At 30.1% G+C, this 19833-nt stretch overlaps 1 protein-coding gene across 1 annotated transcript; it reads right to left on the bottom strand.

The window, feature by feature from the left end:
- Positions 1–5117: 5117 nt before the first annotated feature.
- LOC112685624 (sarcoplasmic reticulum histidine-rich calcium-binding protein-like) lies at positions 5118–6371 on the bottom strand. Its single transcript, XM_025557563.1, has one exon. The coding sequence runs from the start codon at positions 6176–6178 to the stop codon at positions 5240–5242; it is 939 nt and encodes a 312-aa protein (XP_025413348.1). The 5' UTR covers positions 6179–6371; the 3' UTR covers positions 5118–5239.
- Positions 6372–19833: the final 13462 nt, after the last annotated feature.

Genomic DNA, 19833 nt, shown 5'->3' with positions numbered 1-19833 from the left:
GATTGATCCCGGACAATTCAAATTAATTCAAAACAAAATTTGGTGGAAAAATAAAAAATAAAAATTTATTTTTGTATATTGACTGCAAGAAATTTAAACTTTACTAATTTGATATATAAAAAACTTTGTTTTTTATAAGTGAATCGCGTTTATAATCAAATAACGCATACGTACAGGAGTGGCTTTTTTCACCGAATCCATACGAGCGCGTGTGAAACTTAGAAAAGCGGTACTAGTAATGATCTCGGTTTCAACCTAATTATTTTCATTGGTCGTACATGAAATATATGTAATATATCTATACAGTGTACGAATAATCTGCTGTTGCGCAGTGATCTACTGTTGTTAATGATTTACGTTGAACGACGGTCATATAATAATGAGTTTAAAAGCATTATTTCACTAAATAAATAATAAACTGTGTAATGAATTATTTAAGATTTTTTTTCGAGAAACAAGAACAATACCTCAATAAATCTATAAACCGAAATCCAGTGTTCCGACCGAGGCCAAATCTTTCGATTCTCGGACGTTACTTACTTATGATATTACGCGTGGTACGGTCTTGACTTATTGCTAAATCTTTATAATAAACAATAAGAGGAAATATATTACGTACTGAGAAAAAAACGACCCTAGTAGAATGTATAAGTACACCTTACTTTTCGTAGTTACACCGTTACGGCTTTTTAAAACGATACGATATTGTTTTTGTTCCGAAGCCAATCGTTTGTTTAGTATTTGCGATCAGAATAATATTCCATTACATTTGATGGTATATTATACCCATGGAAAAGTCTTTGACGTGGTGCTGATGGGTACGTTTGTGTAACATCAACAATAATAATTATAGTAATAATAATAATAATAATAATAATAATAATAATAATAATATTAACAATACTTGCATGTACATATAATATAGATATCTGTATAAATATACATAAACGTATAAACTAACGTAGACAATTTCAAATTAAGTAAGTTTAAACTTAACGAACAACTTTTAGCGGAATTGTTAACTGTTATTTTTAATGCTAGCAATTTACTTTGATTTAAAACTATAAATAATATTCTTAAAACGGTTGAAATAAATAATCATAGTGGAAATATCGACTTATTTTCCCGGTGCATCCGAATTGCATGCCAAAAAAATAAACATAAATTGGAATGTTGAAATTACATTCCATCTCTTAAAGAGGTTTGACCGAATTGCATGCCACGTCATAGAGGGGCCAGTTCGAATTGTATGCCACGTCTTAGAGAGGTATGCCGTGTACCCACAAGTATATTTATCATCCACTTATGTGCACAACTTAAACATTATTTTGACTTTTATTCTTTATGATATGGACCCCTCTAAGACGTGGAATGCAGTTCAGACATTCCATTTTATTTTTATTTTTTTGGCATGCGATTCGGATGCACCGGAAAAATAAGTCGATACTTCCACCATGATTAGTTATTTCAACCGTTTTAAGAATATTATCTATAGTTTTAAATCAAAATAAATTGCTAGCATTAAAAATAACAGTAAACAGTTCCGCTAAAAGTTGCTCGTTAAGTTTAAACTTACTTAATTTGAATTTGTCTACGTTAGTTTTTTAAAACTAAGTATATAACGATGTAATATTACATGCGTGTATGTGTGAGGGATATCCATTAAAAAAAAAAAAAAAAGGAACACAATATTACACGGGTTCTGGGAAAACTATAATTAAATGTACATGTAGGTAGTGGTATACACCACACACAACCTGTGCAACTAAACTCTCGTTATTTGTTATTTGAAATATTCCGCATGATTGTGTAATTTGCGATTTCGGTAACAGCGACAGGAACAGCAGCATCATCATCATTATCATCATCAACAGCAGCATTGTAAGGGTTAACGAATCGTTGTTGTTGACTTTTAGTTCCGTAATAATTTAAATTATTATCATATAAATTTCACGAAAATCCAAACCACTCATTTTGCCGCTTGCTCGCTCCTCTCGAGTTCGACTACATAATATACTATATAATTTATATAATATATATATATATAGTCGTATAATAGATACACGCTGTATATATATTTTTAAGTGCACAATTTCGTACTAATTCTGCCACCACCACACAAGAGGGTTTTAACCTTTTCCACGCCATTTTCCAATTACAAATGCATTAATCGGCCGCGGATGGTTGGTAATTAAAGGATGCGTTCAGGGAGTAAAAAATAAAAAAAAAACATTATCTGCGGAAAGAATCGCGTGTCCAGAATACCGAATTTTCGTCGAGTAGTAGTCCTTCCACTTCTCCTCTTCATCTCCTACAATCGTAGTTGTCGGCATGCGTATTATATAAATGTTTCAGACCGTAAAATGATTTCCAGAGACATAAAAAAAGAAGAAAAAAAATAACAAAACAAATATTACATTAAAAAGGATCTCTTGGGATTTTTTTTTTTTAAACGCATAAAATACGAATTTTTTTTATTTTTCTGTAGAAGATTTACCTAAAAAATTATATTATTCATATACATACACTTTTCAAATGAGCATCCGTAATATTTTTCGTAATAAAAAGTAGGGAGGCGATCGGCTTAGAGACATATTATCTAAGAAACATGAAAACGATTACCACATGGTACACATAATCATAATATTATGTTGTATACGAACAAAAATTACTGTAAAGCTTTTACTTATTCTATACTTTTGAAATGGGTTCTATTCCTTCCATCGTTATGGATTTAATCGGATATTTTTTATTTAATGATATTAACGCCAATCGGATTTTTACATATAAAATAATAAATTAACATATAAAATATAGGTTATTTGTACAAAAGTTGTTGATAACAAAATACTAATAATGATTGATACATAACAATACGTTTTTGAGACGAAAGTACTCATACAATAATCCGGCACCGCGGATATAAATGCGATAATAGTACTTTTCCATCGTGTCGACAATTGTCACTTAATGCAGTAATGTACGATTACCATTCGAACCGTTTGACCGCGTTCGATGGCACATCAGTGGCGTGATAACTGTAATACCGTCATAGGTGAATGCTTCTCGACCAAATCGCCCTTCTATTATCATTTAAATTTCATTCACTTAAACACATGCATACACAAGCAGATACAATCGATACTATAAATCAATCAGGTTTCAAAGATTAAATATTCATATCTCATATTTACATGTTTGCTGACTGAGACTAGAAAAGTAATTTATTACTCGTCCGAAACCATGAAAAACTCGAAGGAGACCGTCTCTCGAATACACCCCTGGCGTACTACAAGGTACTTGCATACTACCGAGGTAATATCGCTACTGCTACCGGATTTAGGACGAAAGAAAACTTTATGCCATCGGGTATTAATACTTTTACCATTGCTTTTATTACCATTAGCCAATGATATAACAAGTAACACTGCCAAACAATACTGTTACAAACCAGTTAGTAGAGCGCATTCGACGTGTACAACGAGATGCACTACGAAAGTTGGTACTTAGTTTTTAAGGCGATTCCTAAACTACAACTTTATACTGTAACATAACCATTTTCACGCGCTATATGATTACTAGGTAACCATCCATATTCTCGGAAGTTACCAAAGGCTTAAATTTTTGTTTTCAATACGTTATACAAGTCCACAGAGTTTTACTTTAAAACTTGTGCAATATCAGACCGTCAGTTATGCATGAACTATAAATTACAGATTATCAATGGTTAAGCGAAAGGAAATCGGCTTAGCTCTATTCTGCTGCGTAAACTATTGACATAAATTAATGTCGTATATTTTGAGTAATTACAACGATGAGTTGCTAATTGACACGGTATTATATTTTATAAAGTCGTTAAGTACTCGAGTAAATATATTTCAACGTTTATTAATTTTAAAATATGTTTTAAATTAAATATTTGATATATTGATAGTTTTTTTTATATATTAAAATATTAATTATTTGTATTTTATTTTTATTTTTATGGTTCATATTTTGTATTCATTGGCGCGAAAGTAAACAAGTGAGTTAGAAACCAATTGAAAAGTACAGCGAAAATAGTATTTTAGAAATCATCTAAAACGGAAGATTGCAATGGACAAGAAATGTGGCGAGAAGTAATAACTATCAACTTTTAAGGGAACAGGAAAAATACATTCAAGAAGATCGAGAATGACGTGGGAAGTCTCAAATACAAATGATGAGAAAACTTCAAGTGAAGGATCGAATCAAATGATGTTTTCAGTGAGTGTGTATAGGTATTCGGATAATGGGCAATAAAAGGTTAGATAGTTCTAGTAGTATATAAACAATAACAAAATAGTTCATAGTTTAGTAAAACGTTTCGAGAATCACCGAGCATGAATGTTTACGGTTATAAAGTAAATTCAGGAAAACCTAAAATTATCACTAGATTAAAACACATATTATTTAATAAGATTTATAAAAATATGTTAAATTATTTTTATTTTAAATATTTATGCACCGAAAGAGTTTTTAAGGATTTTTAAGAATTTTTTACAGAACTTTCCGATTACATTCCGATTCATTACACACACGGATAAGAGGTATATAATGCGCAGAATAGTACAAATTCAAAACGGATCCCAACCCTTGTCGCGTCCCAGGTCGTTATCAAGACCATGTCATAACTTATGGGGAAAGTTTACATTCACCACCCCCCGTCAAGGACTACGTGTGTCCCGTGACATACGGCTTGTAACCTCCCACGTTAGACTCCAAGGCAGCGACGGTCATGCCGCGGTTCCGATTCGTTATTATATATTATTATTATATGTACAATATACGTGCATAAATTTTATGTACACAGTTTTTCGCTTACGAATATTTCGATAGGATTGCGCAATGTGTCTAATCGATGCGAGCCTATCGTCGAGAAATATTACGACGGCCAAACACGGAGTGGGGGACGTGGAAACTCTAATCGGTCTTGCGGTGTTAAGAAAATGAAACTCAACGTCTAACACATAATTATATATGCTTGGTTTTTGTTATTATATTATTACATAAAATATACGCGCGCGCACGCGTGTATATGTATCTGTATGTAAAACAATACACAAAATGATATAAATAACAAATAATAATAATAATATTAAATATTGGAATAATAATAATAATAATAATAATAATAGAAATAATCGTAAAACAAACTAAGTGTTTCAGTACGTCGATAAAACTTGGCTGTTTTGTCCGGTTAATGCACGCGGTCGGTCCTTTATCCTTGCTTCTTCTTTTTGCTGTAGCCGTACTTCTTGAAGTGCTTGTGGCCGCCCTTTTTCCCGTAGTCTTCGTGATGCGAGTGGTGTTCGTCGTGTCCCTTCTTGCCTTTATGCCCCTTGTGCTCTTTATCGTAGTGGCCCTTTTCGTTGTGTCCTTTCTTGCCATATTTGTCCGCGTGATGTGCAGACTTGTGGTGCGCGCCTTTCTTGTGCTTACCCTCCTTGCTCGCATGCTTTTTGTGGTGGGAGCCGTGCTTCTTATGGTGTCCGCCCTTGTGGAAGTCGTCGTAGAACTTATGCTCCTTGTGGTACTCGTCCTTATGGAACTTGTTGTGATATCCTTTGGTCTTGTGCCCCTTCTTGTGACCCTTTTTTTCGCCGAACTTGGCGCCTTTGTGGCCCTTCTCGCCCTTGTGATGGTGCCCGTACTTCTCAGCCTCGTCGTGTTTCTTCTTCTTGTGACCGCCTTCCTTCTTGTAGTGGCCTTCGTGCTCTTCCTTGCCGTGCTTGCCCTTGTCGCCCTTGTCGAAGTGATGTTTGGTCTTATATCCCTTGTCCGACTTGTGGCCCTTTTTCGAATGGTGATCGGACTTTTTCTTCGACCCTCCGCCCTTGGACGACTTCTTGGACGACTTTTTCTTCTTCTTCTTCTTCTTGTGCGACGCGGCTACGGCCTGGTCTTGGGCCGGCGCCAAAGCCGAAGACGACGACGAGGGCACCGCGACGACCGACTGTTGTTGGGTCTCGGCGGCCACCACGGCCTTCGGGTCATATTCACCGGCGGCCGACGACGACCCGGCGGCATCGAAGACGGCAACCGGTCCCGCGGGTATCTGTCGCGAAAGACCGGGCCGCGCGAACATCGCCAAGCACACCGAGACGTACACCAACAGCACGCAGGGCCGCATCGCGTGGAGCCCTTTGCGCCGCCGCATGTTGCCGACGACGGTTGTCAGCCCGCGTGGACGACCGCGCGCACTCGAACACCACTTAACACCGCGCGCGCACTTAACTACACCTGTACCGTTGACGACCGTGCACCGTGTTTTCAGCACCGCTGCTGTTGATCGCGCGATCGACGACCGATCACTGACTGACGCTCGAACCGTTCGCCCCGTTCGTATTTATAACACTTGCGACACATCCGATGCTCCGTGTGCCAGTTACGCTTTCACGCTCGTTCCAGCCGAGTATCGGCTGCCGTCGGCCGCCACCGCCGCCGCCGAAGCCAATCAGCCATTTCTGCGGCTTGGCCCCGCTCTTCTCGCGCGCGCCGCCGCCGTGACCGTAACCGCGAAACGTGCGCAACCCGTCAACGTACGGTACGTTCTCTGAAACGTACGTGAACCGTTTACCGGTCGCCAACATTTGTAATCGTCGTTGTCGTTGATTATGGCAATCGTTGCGTTACGTTTTCGGAACGTTCCCCGGACGACCGCCGCCGGACTTGATCCACTTCCGCGAACCATACCGTCCCCCCCCCAACCATGTTCTTACGATGCGCTACGGTTACAAATTGCGATCGTCGTCCGAATTCGTTTCGGGCGACACGCCGCGTAGTCGCCGTGCACGACGTTTGCCCACTCCGAGATCGCCAACCAGCGTATTTAGACTTACTTCTAGGGGGAGGCGACTCAAATTTCTTCTTTAGTTCAGGTTCAAAATGTACAAGTCTAATGCTGGTAATATTTAATTCGTGAATCCTTAATATTTGTAGTTTTTTTTTTTTCATCTAATTTCAGATCCACTTAGAATCGACTTTTATGAAGTTCTTTTTTAACACTTGCCCGTGTTTTGAGTTACGCTTGTGTTTTTTTTGATTTTTCACTAAGATGGTTCCGAAAAAAAAGCTCAATTCAGTATTCACAGCCATGTGTAATTAGATTTCGTTATAAAATGATCCACATTAAAAAAAATTTGTAATGTATATCTCATATACTCGTATAATCGATTCCTTAATTACGGATTCAGGGAGGGAGCGATCGCCCCTTTCGCCCTCCCCCCAAAATACGCCCCTGTCCGACTCCGCCACGTTTTCGGGGTACGAACCAGTCTCGCCCCATTATTGGACTCTTCACGCTCACCCGTCAGTGTCCCGGCAGCAGACTTGGGACTTTTTCCGCATTAATAACGCGATCCGATGATCATCGCACTCGATCGCGGTAGTAACGTGTCAATCAGTGGTGACCCGGGCGCACATTGGTACACTTAGAAAATATAAATATACAAGAATTACTTAATCGAATGCATAAATTATGAATATTGATGATTAATATAAAAGCCTTTTTTTTTTTTTTTTTGTCGATGAATGAGAATTAAAACTTATTATTTCTTCTAAATCAGGAATTTTGTCTTGTTCGATTTTAATTTGTAACAGAAGCTATTGTAGCTTTTGACTAATTGACGATCTTAATCTTGTTTTTATTACTTATAACTTGGAAAACGATCTTTCACAATGTGCAGGAAAAAGTTAATACAAATGTATACGCCAAGTATAAATTAGTGAATACAGTTGTACGAAAGTTATATTTGTATAATTTCGTGGCACGTGGTATATATTTACAACAAGTTGAATTTTTATATTCATAGAATTTGGTTACGGTGTATATTTAAAAACATCGGTCATTGTTTAATTTTTACATAATAGGTCTTCACGGTCATCAATCACTTCAAATTTTACTATTATTATAGTGTTGTTAGAATTCTTTATTATTCATATTATTTTTTCTGGTTTATAATAAAAACATTTTAATCTAAAATATTGGAAAAAGTATTCAAGAGGCTTCATTAAAAGGGGGACCAGCCGGTGATCACCATCGAATGTCGAAATTGCGAAAACTGCGGAAAACCAAAACTCACGAGAATAACTGAATATCATACGCGAATTTTGAATTTTTGCACAGTTGACAATCATCCCATCGGACGAACGGACATGAAGTTTACCACCCCCCCTCCCATTTTGTCTTATAGTTTCAAATAATTGTAAATGCAATTTTGGAATTTGTAAATCACCAGGGAACTCGAAAAATCAAATTATTATAATATATTATACTATTGTTAAAAATATTTTATCATTATGCGCTTAAATCATGTATATAATTAGTAAATATTAGCAAATTGGTTTTGTAATTTTTGATAATCAGCAAATCTTCAATAATTTTAAACAACAATTTTATACATCCCAATTCACAATATCGATATGATAATTACTCAATAATTTTACAAATACCAAAAAAAATCATGTTTTCGCTATAAATATTGTGAAAATAATTTTACTTGATAAATATAGGTTAGGAGATATAGGTTAAGATATAATATAGGTTAAGATCAAATTATAAATACATTTTTACATTATAGCATGGACTTAATATTTATTTTACGGTGGTACCTTTAAAGTATAATATTAGTAACGAGTCGAACTTGTTATATTACCTACCTAATATAGTGTATAATATGATGACAATAATTAATTCCAAAGAAACTGAAAAATCGAAAATATTAAGTCAATTCATATATTATATATTTTTTTCTAAGATACGTTTTCACTTGTACTTTTCCAATTGAAAAGTTAATTTATTTTACTACCGTAACGAAAAGGTTATGTTATTACTTGTAAGTCATAACTAATAACTTATTAGTAATAATTAAAATCTTTTAATTCATTTTTAAAAGTTTGAATTAGTACTTTTACTACAATTTAGATATTTATTGAACACTAAAATTATCAATATTATTATATATTGTATATATTTTTTATTATAAATATAAAAGGAATAATATATTGAATATAATCAATTGCTTATTTAATGATATAGTTGATTTTCACAAATTTAAATAAATTAAAGTCATATTTTTATTATTTTGTAAATTAATTAAATGTACGAACTAGGTACCTAATAGTGCATGGGTGGCCAAACGGTCGATCGCGAACGATTTTAGAGTCGATAATGTTAGAATTTATTTTTTTAAGCCACGTGCACTTTAACAATGCCCAGATCAACAAAATAAATATTAATATGTTAATTAGACTTAAGTATTTAGATTTTAGAAATTATTAAATTATTTTTAGTAATTAGTTTATTATACTTTATGTATATTTATATACTTTTTAAGCAAGTATGTTTCTTAATAATTATAATTACAGTAAAACTTCGATAAGACGGAATCACTTGGGACCATGACATTTTTCTGTGTAACGGGGTTTCCGTCTTGACGGGGTCAGTTAATTATATGTAATTTGAAACGGGACCAAAAAAATGTTTGTCATACCGGGGTTTCTGTCTTATTTAAGGTCTACTTTTACTGTATTTAATAATATTTTTAGTAGATCGTGGCTGAAAAAAGCTTGACCGCCTTTGTAATAGTGCATCAGAATATAACTATTACTTGTACATCATAACCTTAAATATAAAAACTAAAAAAAAAAGGAATTTTGTACACTTTAATGTAATAAAATAATTAAAATATATTTAGAAGCAAACTATTATATTAACCTAGCAATTACGGTTCAGTATAAACAATCAAATGAAAAGAAACCTTTTGTTTTTGAGGAAATTAATAATTTATAATTTTTTTTTTTGCGAAGTCGTGCGTTTTCCATTATGCATTTTAACACTGAATGTGACTCACATAATGCCTATTTCCAAACTCTATAGATCTATTAAATATTAATCTTTATAACAAAATAAAATAATCACAATTTATGATGAAATCATTTTGCAACAATAAATTTAAATCATATATTTAATTTTTAATTTTAACAGTCATTGGAAAATTGGAAAATCTCAAATTCACATATGTCTTCAATTTTTTCAGCTTTAATAAATTAATAATTTTGTAGCATTTTGTGTTGAGAAACTTCTCCATTGCCGTGAGGTTAAGAACAAATATAGTGTATTTTATTTATATAATCATTTAAAGCTTCTTCAAGTTGTTGATTTCTATTACAACATGGTGGTTTAATAAAATTATTTGAAGTTTCGTGTTTTTATTTTTGCATGATGTATAAGTATTATTGCATACAGTAAAATCAATAGCTGATGGAAATTTTGAAAAATTTCTGTTTTAATCTATGTTACGTTGTATTCAGAATTGATTGTTTTAATTCCTGACAGTTTACTGTCCTCAGTAAACATAGATTTTAAAATTTTGAAACCATTCTTGTTCAATCATTTAACTGTCCCGTTATTTGAAAATTTATAATAATAGTATAATATTATTATAATAATTTGATTTTGATTTTCCAGATTTCCTGGGAGTTTAAAAATTCCAAAATTATATTTACAATTATTTACAATTAATTTATATATATTTGGAATTAGTTTGAAACTGATAGGACAAAGAGGGAGGGGGCAACTTCACGTACGTAACGGATGGGGTTGTATTAAATTCCATCGTAGTGCAAGGTTTTCTGCACATTTTACCTGTTATGTCTATAACTAATATTTATAATATAATTATTTAACGTATTTTTTGATGTTTAAACACCTTTTAATTGACTTTCTATCTAGAATCACCGTTATGAATGTGTAAAATGTTATCCCCGCGTAATAATACTGGGAAACAAATTTAAATCAACTGAAAACAACATGATTCATACCAGTACTTTGAACGGTTCTAACGAAATTTCTATATGTATTAATTCTGTAACTTTAAGTAATTGTCTTTTGTCTGATAAATGTAAGAACACTATTGTGCTTAAGGGTGACTCATGGCTCATGAGATACCTGTTACCTTAAAGCCCGGCGAATGGAGAATACAAAAGATGAGCCCAAAATGTTACACAACTTACAATGTATCTACGTGTAAAACCTTATCATCGAATTTATGATGTCAACGGAGTTATATCAATGATAAAAATACATTCTTTTGGTGTTGGGTATATTCTCATATTTTGAATACAACAATAATTTAAACAGAACAGTACGATATCGTATAATATTTATAACAGAAATAATTCAAAATATTATAAAAGGTAAGGACCAAAGGAGTTGAAAAATGCATTGACTGAATAATCAACATAGCTATTATAATGAGATTGTGAAACAAAAGAGTTCATAATATATTATATATATATACAATGTATATTATACATACATACAAACATAATTACATATCTTTATGTTCTTTTGTTGATTAGAAAACTAAGCCAGATTTCACGTAAAGTATCTATAAGAATTTTGTATTCAATTAAAAGAACTCTCTCGTTGCACCCGAATAGTGTAAATATTAAAGAAAATTTGGGTGTTTTTAGTAACGGTACATTTTCCTTTATTTTCGGTGTTATATGTCTGTATGAAACTATAACTCTTAAAATCTGGTTTGAAATACAAATCGAAAACTATGAACACGCAGGGATTGAAATTCAGACAAACTTATTATATGTAAGTACAAATATATACACTGTAATAATTCATATTATGAATATTATTTATTGACACATGTTATTTAATCTTGTTCACTCAGTTTCGAAAACCAATCAAAACCACATTGTTTCCTGATGATAGCACGTAGGAGTATACATACATTTGTTATAGTTATTCGTATTTGAATACATTCTACATTATTTCGTTTTCGGTTTATACCACATCTCACGGTAAAGGTTGAGGTTACGACAAAATCAAGCGGTCTGTAAATAAATTCCAAAATGTATTATTAATATTAAATATGCGATCATTAAATTCAAAATCGTTGACACAAAGCGACTTTCATTTCATCGAAACGAATTCGACATATTATTATTCAGACGATAGATTTGGTTCCTGTTGGTGTACATCTGATTCTCCATTTAAGTTGAAACCTCCGATTTAATCTAATTTATAAACAAAAAATAAAATAAAATACAACAAATAAAAACGTCGTAGAATGATATTGAAATGTGCGATTTGGGATAACACGATTTCGATTGTGACGTGAAGTACGCTTTCGCCATGGTAGGATAACAAGGAGACTCATTCTTGGTAGTAATTTATGTTTAACGTTTTGAATAGACTTTGTTGAATTTCTTCTTTTATTTATTATTATTATTATTATTATTTATTTATTTATTTTTATTTATTATTTTTTTTTTTTATTGGTTGGTTATTGGTCGATGCATTTTTTGTGTGAATACTGAAAGTAATAAAAATTAAAATATGCCGGTCGATTTAATGTTCATAAAATTTAATTGATCATCCCATAGTTTATATTATATTATTAATTCTCGTGTATAAATTGATATTTTTTCTACAAATTCTATATTCAAGAAAAAAAATGTTGTCAACCGGAATGTTTGGAATATTACATACTCCTCTATAGCAAGGATAGCACATTTTTATATAGTCTCGTATCAAAAATAAAAAAAAAAAAAATTATTTAAAATTATTTTTGCATGAAATTGTTTGATTATGAAAAATATTAAATGTATAAAAAATATTTATTAATTTAAATATATTTATTGTATAAATTTAGTAAAACAAAAATGATGATTTATTTCATGAATACAGTCTAACTTAGGTAATTGTTAATTTTTTTGATACAATTTTTCTGTTGTACTTATAATATAAACACAATATTAATTTAATAGTAGTTTAAATATAATACAAAAAAAGTTGCATCAAGAAAATTAATAATTACTTAAATTAGATTGTATTCTTGATTAAAATCGTGATTTTATTTACTAAATTAATAAAATAAATAAATATTTTTTACTTATTATCTCATTTACTATCTAACTTGATGTTAATTCGTTTATTTTCGGTTTATAATTTGTAATTTTTAATAAAATATGTGTAACGATATTGCATTCATTCATTGATCTATTTCTTAAAATCGATTCGATTACATTTATTTCCGAAAAAAGTGATCAACTTAAATAAGTTAAAGAAAAAAAATAGCTAATGCCTTTTTTTAAATTGGTTCATTGTGGGCGTAACTACTATTTATTACTAAAAATTAAATATAATCTAATAAATATTTTAATTATTCGCTTAGCATAACGGGTATGTGAGCCCCCGATTTGACATCCTTGCTCCAAGCAGTGGTTCTCAACCGGTGTGCCGCAGCACAGTAGTGTATCGTACTAGATGTGCCGTGAAAAATGTCTGATATTTGAAAATACTGATTGATAAAACTATGACAGTTAAATGCCAATTAATTGTGCAGATAAGACGATACATATGTAGGTAAACTGTACGCTTTTAACCCAACTGGATATCTTAGCGCATAGCCAAAGTTTTTGTTGTTGTAAAGTGCATGAGTGTATCGCGAAAACTTGTGATGTAAATGGTGTGCCGTGAACAAAAAAAGGTTGAGAACCACTGTTCTATAGAGTTAACAAAGATAATTCTGATTAACCGACTTTTATTCTAAGGACATATCGGTTTATATAAAGACAATATTACTATCGATATTTTGCAAACTGCATTTGACCAGTCCAAGATGAAAATCCGTAGCTGTCACATTGACATACAGTGCTGTGCGATCCAAGCAGCATAAGTTGTCCGACGGTTGAACTTCGGTAAACTATATGTGATATCTTAGAGAGCAAACGAATACGATTCATATGGGTTCATTTATTTTCGATTTTCCATTAGCTTAAAAAACGATTTCGAATGTACCGAATGAGAAGTGAAATTCACGGAAAATTGTAGATTTTAACTAGATCGATTTCAATAATATTACCATTCAATGGAATACTTATCAGTGATTCTATTTTCGTAAATATATACCATCAAATAACCTATTTTAGCTAAACATGCAAAGTACACAGAAAGTATAATATTCTGAATATTAAAAACAGGATTATGTGCACTCATGATACATTCAGGCCGGATGAAAAGAAGAGCGGTTGGGTGTGTTACAGCCCGGGCCCGGGGATTTTCATGAGAGCTCGGTTCACAAACCAAGAAAGCAAAAAAAAAATGTTTTTTACGGAACTTTGAAAAATCATGAGACCCCAAATGCATAATTTTATTACTTAGATTAAGGAATAAAACCTATTGTGGTCTTACGTTACTTGTATCGTATATTGGACGTTTTAAATAAATAATAGTATAAAATACATAAATAATAATTATTATTAAATATTTTTATTTCTATTTAACTTAACTATCATATTTAATTCAATTCGATGTAAGAGTATGTAATGATAATGAAGGATTTAAATGTTTTCATCGAATATATTTATAGAATTCACATATTTATAGAATATTTAATGTATATATATTTATAATATATATTCATATTTAATTATTATTTCTTTGATCGATTGATGAGGGCAGTGTTATGATAATGGTAATAATATTAGAGGTAAATATAAAGGCCCACATTCTTTGTAAAAATAAGTATATAGTATACTCGCCTTGTGGTTCTCACACTTTAAGTTTAGTTGGAATTAAATCATGTCCCTAAGCGATCACTAATTTTGGTGTCGTTCAGAAATTATATAACATTTTTAATAGCAGTACACAACGATGGGAGATTTTGAAATAAAAAATACCGGATTCACTTTACTCTCTTTCGGATAAAAAGTCAGATTCTAGAATTAATGCTGTGAAACCATTCACAAAAAAATCTTTCTAGATTAAAAAATGTTCTAGAAGAAATGAAAAAAATGTATTTAACCGCGGAAACTTATTGAGACGTCGATAGCGTTTCGAATTAATTCAACATGTATTTAAAATATGGAACAAAAAGGAGATTTTCTCGATTTTCTCTCTACGGCCCTGGATACATTTGAACATACATTTAAAATTATATTCTTAGGAAATGTAGAATTACATGCTGAAATATTTTATCATTTAAATATAACACGAGGTGAGTTCACAGTGTTATGTGATTGTACTTGAATTGAGCCCGTCGTAATATTTTAACTTAAATGTTGTTAATTTGTTGATAATGACGTAACCAGCCGATTTTCTTCGATAAATATAACCGTCTTAGTATGATTTGCTGTTAGATATCGGTGGCGGAGTAGATCGGCAGTTGCCAAGTTGAAATCGTTTGTTAAATATAATAATCACATTATATTGTAAATCTTGACTATATAATTAATATTTAATATAATTTTAAATAATTAAAATATGAATTTCATGTCAAGCGAAAATAAGAAACAAATGATCATTGATAAAAATTTAAATTTCACATCTATAAAATATTGAAAGATGACAATGATTTATCATTGGAAGTGTTTTCTAAATAAATATCAGTGTTTTTAAAAAATTTTATCCTCTTTAGAAACAAAAGAAAATTGCGATGAGTACAATAATGTAAAATATGATGAAAAAATTCTATATAAACTAAAATTAAGTAATTCAGTTAAAATAGAAGTCTAAGAATATATTTCTGTAGGACCTTCAAAGCTCATTAGACCCAAATTAATAGATTGTGATATTCCAACGATAAATACGAATGATTTTAAATTTAAAAGAAAGAATATCTCTCATGATCGTAAATTATTGTACAAAAAATTACTTAAAAGCATTTGAGAAATACATAATTATTCAAGCACAATAAACATAATCAATTATAGAGACTAAAATTTTTAAAAATTTAGTCAATAATATATAATAATATTATATAGGTTTTTCTATTATAAGCTTCGTGTCAGATAACGATAGTATAAATACACTCTTATTATCTCACACAAATCTTACAATGTATGTACAGGCACATTTAAAAGCTGTCTAAATTAGTTCTTACAACTTTTTACTATTCATGGATTTTATAATAGATTGTGTGCACTGTTGGATTTCTTTTTGATATTACTCAACAAAACATTAGAAATGTGGAAAGTCTTCCCGATATAATGCTCATCTCCTCAACTAAATTTCAATCTACTGACATTTTTTTTTTTTTTTTTGATTTTAAGATTGCGATTCGTTAATATCATATATGTTTGATGAGGAGCTAGTGAAAAAAATTCACAACTTCAGCTATTAATGACAAATGAAAGTTCTCAAAATTATATAAGTAATTATCATAAATGTGTCTTTGGTTTACCCTTTTTGAAACCAGAGTTTTTTCGATTGTTTTATAGAATAATTTAGTGATTACCTCTTAAAAATATACATTGAGCAAGAATATTTTCTACAGATATTTTGGATGAGTTTTAAGTGATTAAAAAAGTACTAAAAATTATTGAAAAAGTTTTAATGTAAAATTAAATGCAAGTTTTGGTGTAGTTCACCCTTCATTTTTATATTATTGTACACTTGGAATCCGCAATGAAATTGATATATTATTTTGGAGCTTAGCAACATAGACAGCAAAAAAACAGGTAAAAAATAAATATTTTTAAGAGAGGTTTTGTTTTAAAAGTAGAAAAGAGGATAGAATTGACCCGGTTAACTTTTATAAAATATGTGTCTTTCAACTTTCTTCCTTAATTTAAAATATATTACGTTTAATGAAAATATTAATTTTTGACAAAAAAAAAAAAAAAAATGAGTTATGCGTATTTATTATAAATTTTATGAAAAAGAATTTAAAAGGAATTTTAATACTTTAATAATTACATATTTATTATATATATATATATATATATATATATATATATATATATATATATGTATATTTATATTTTAATTAAATAAAAATCGTCTTGGTGAATAGCAACCAACGTAATCTTTTCTAGTTTACGCTAATAAGTTGGACTAGACGAACTTTAGTTTTCCTTTTATTAATATGCCGGGACCTAACTTGGTAAAGTACGTATGGGACTCAATTTATATATTTTTTTAAATTTAGAAACCAACCCAAGGTTTTTCGTGTTCTCCATAAACATTTGATATTTTTGATAAAAAAGGAAATATTTACGAACTACATACATCATAGTTTCATTAGTTTTTGTTTATTTAATAACTTATAAACATAACAATTTTATTTCAATGACCCATGTCGAATATAATACTTGTATAAGGCTAAGCATAATAAGTATCGTTCAAAACATAGTTATTTAATCATTTAAAAATGTCTTTTTTGGGTTTTTTTGTATGAGCTTAAAATTTTAACTGCGTAATAATCCCAAGTAATAAAACCTAATGGCCTATCTCTAAGCCTAACCATTTCTTTATTATATATCTGTAGAAAAGTATGGTTTCCGACATGAAGACTGTATACGATACTCACCAGACGTGCATTATCTACTAAATATGCAAATATACGTGATAAATAACGTTATAATGTTACTAATAACTATTTTCAAATTAATAGCCATTAACTATCGTTTAACACAGCTTTCTTCATCTTATATATGATTAGACTAATTGGAAGATAAACATTAATAAAATATGCTGAGTAGGTACCCCAAAAAATAAATATGATACATTTATAATACGTAGGTATTAATTTTAATACTTGCTCTTGATACAAAAAAAAAAAAAAACTACGTTATTTATTGTATTTTATTTTATTGTGTACATTAAGTATACTTCTTTCGGTGTTTCTACTTATTTTGCATTTTTTTTAGATTAAATAATTTTAAATTAACGATTAATTTTGCATTATACATTTTTTATTATTTGAGTTATCCCAAAATTAATGTTTTGCAAAGTACGAGAACTTACTTTCAAGAATAATCTTTGTGTTATAGTTTCTCGCATAAAAAAAGAAAACAACAAAAAAATCATGTAAAATTTATTTATTATAGATTATAAAAATGACTATCAATAATTATTATTGATAGTAATTTGTATAATTTGTATTATATTATTACACAGTTTTTGCTTTTGTGTTAATATAAATTAAAGTTTTATACATATAATAAAAAATGGAACAATTTCTATAGCGCTTTCTCTCGTACTTTTATCCATCCAACTACAATAATATAACGTTAATATAAGATTTACATTGTTAAACCGATATTTTCCATTGGTGGAACTTGGTGAGTTTAATTGAATGGGTCCCAACTCTATATTTTTTCATATAATTTTGTAATAAATTATGAATAACATAAAAAAATATGTGTTATGAAATGTGAGGATTTAAAGAAAGAGGTGAATTTAAAATATATAAGGGCTTAGGATCCTTTATGTTTATCCCCAATTTCTTTAATAATATTATCATACTCTTGATATTCGTAATCGTATTCCGATTTTTAGTAATATTTGTAAGTTGTGAAAATACAACAAATAATACCAATGAACATTCAAATATCTATGTTAATAATACGCAATGGATGGTTGTAAAACAAAATAATTTTATTAACATTTTTAGAAAAATATCTAAGAAAACATGAAAATTTAAATATTTCATAAATAAATAAAAAAAATAAAAATATTTTTCAAATGAAATCATCTATACATAGCAAATAGTGATATAAGAATTTAGTTAATATTTCATGTATCTACGATTATATTAATTCGTATTTCGAAGAAAATAAAAATCAGATTTTGTCAAAAACTAGTATGTTGTAAGATCGTTATATATTTTTAAAACTTTCCGTCAGTTTCTTGCAATTATATAGAAAACTGTTAAGAAATTCAAAAAAAAAAAATTCCCGAGAATACGAACTAGAGTCCATTTCCGTACTTTTGATTTTTAAGTATTATTGATTGAAGCACTCCTAGTCAAAATTGTATATAAAAAAATCCACCACAACAAAAAACCACAAATCATAGTAAAACAAATACATTTTTTGTTTCACTTAGAATCTAATAATTATTTAGTTATTCAATCACAAAAATAAACCCAGTTATTTTTAAGTCTATTTTTACACAATATAATAATATTTTATTTTAATAATTATTTTTCATATTGATCTTTCAAGTATTATTTTTGTTCCTATTATCAATAAATTTATAATCATTTTCAGCCAAATTTAAAATTCAGAGTATTTATGTTAAACCACATCCTGATTTCGAATGTGCACGATTATATAGGGATTAAATAATATGACTTATTATTCATAAAAAGCAAAATAGTTATTAATTTAAAATATTAATTAAAAATTATTCATTTGAAATTTACAATAAAAGAAAGACTTAAAACATATAATACTAGTTATTAGCACTTGATATCAATATAACACTTACGAAAAATTGGAGAATCCGTTATATAAACATTATTTTGTCAACAATGTTCGAGGATTCGAACTCAAATATGTTTTATTAAAAGTACAAATAAATTGTAAGTCATTATTGTGATTTCTGTATAACAAGAAACCTTTTATTTTTTAATCCGCACGTAATCATAACTGTGGATACTTGAAACTTGACAAGACGGTTCCTTTTAGGTTTTAGCGAAGAATAAAATGACAATTTCTGGAATTTGATCAAAACAATAAAACAATAAAAGTTTAAAAATCGAGATTCTAGATCATTCGTTTTATGTATAAATATACATGTATTTGAGGGTAATGATGGCATTTACCAAAATCATATTTTTATTTTTATTTTTAGTGCTTTTAGTCATTAAGGCCTTAAGCACATTTCAACCAAACTTCACCATTCATTCCGTTCCATTGCATCCTCTAATTTCTTTATCACGTCACACGTCAGTATAAAAAATGCATAAAATCAGATAGGTACGTCCTAAATATTAGGACAGCGAATATAACAATTTTTATTCCCTGACGGTAAATGGCAAAGCGACTGATATGCGTGTAATTTCT

Source organism: Sipha flava, unplaced genomic scaffold (assembly GCF_003268045.1).
Source record: "Sipha flava isolate LNK unplaced genomic scaffold, YSA_version1 284_pilon_pilon, whole genome shotgun sequence".
Classification (NCBI taxonomy): Eukaryota; Metazoa; Arthropoda; class Insecta; order Hemiptera; family Aphididae; genus Sipha; species Sipha flava.
The sequence above is the reverse complement of the archived record's forward strand: the minus strand, read 5'-3'. Positions and strand labels throughout refer to the sequence as shown.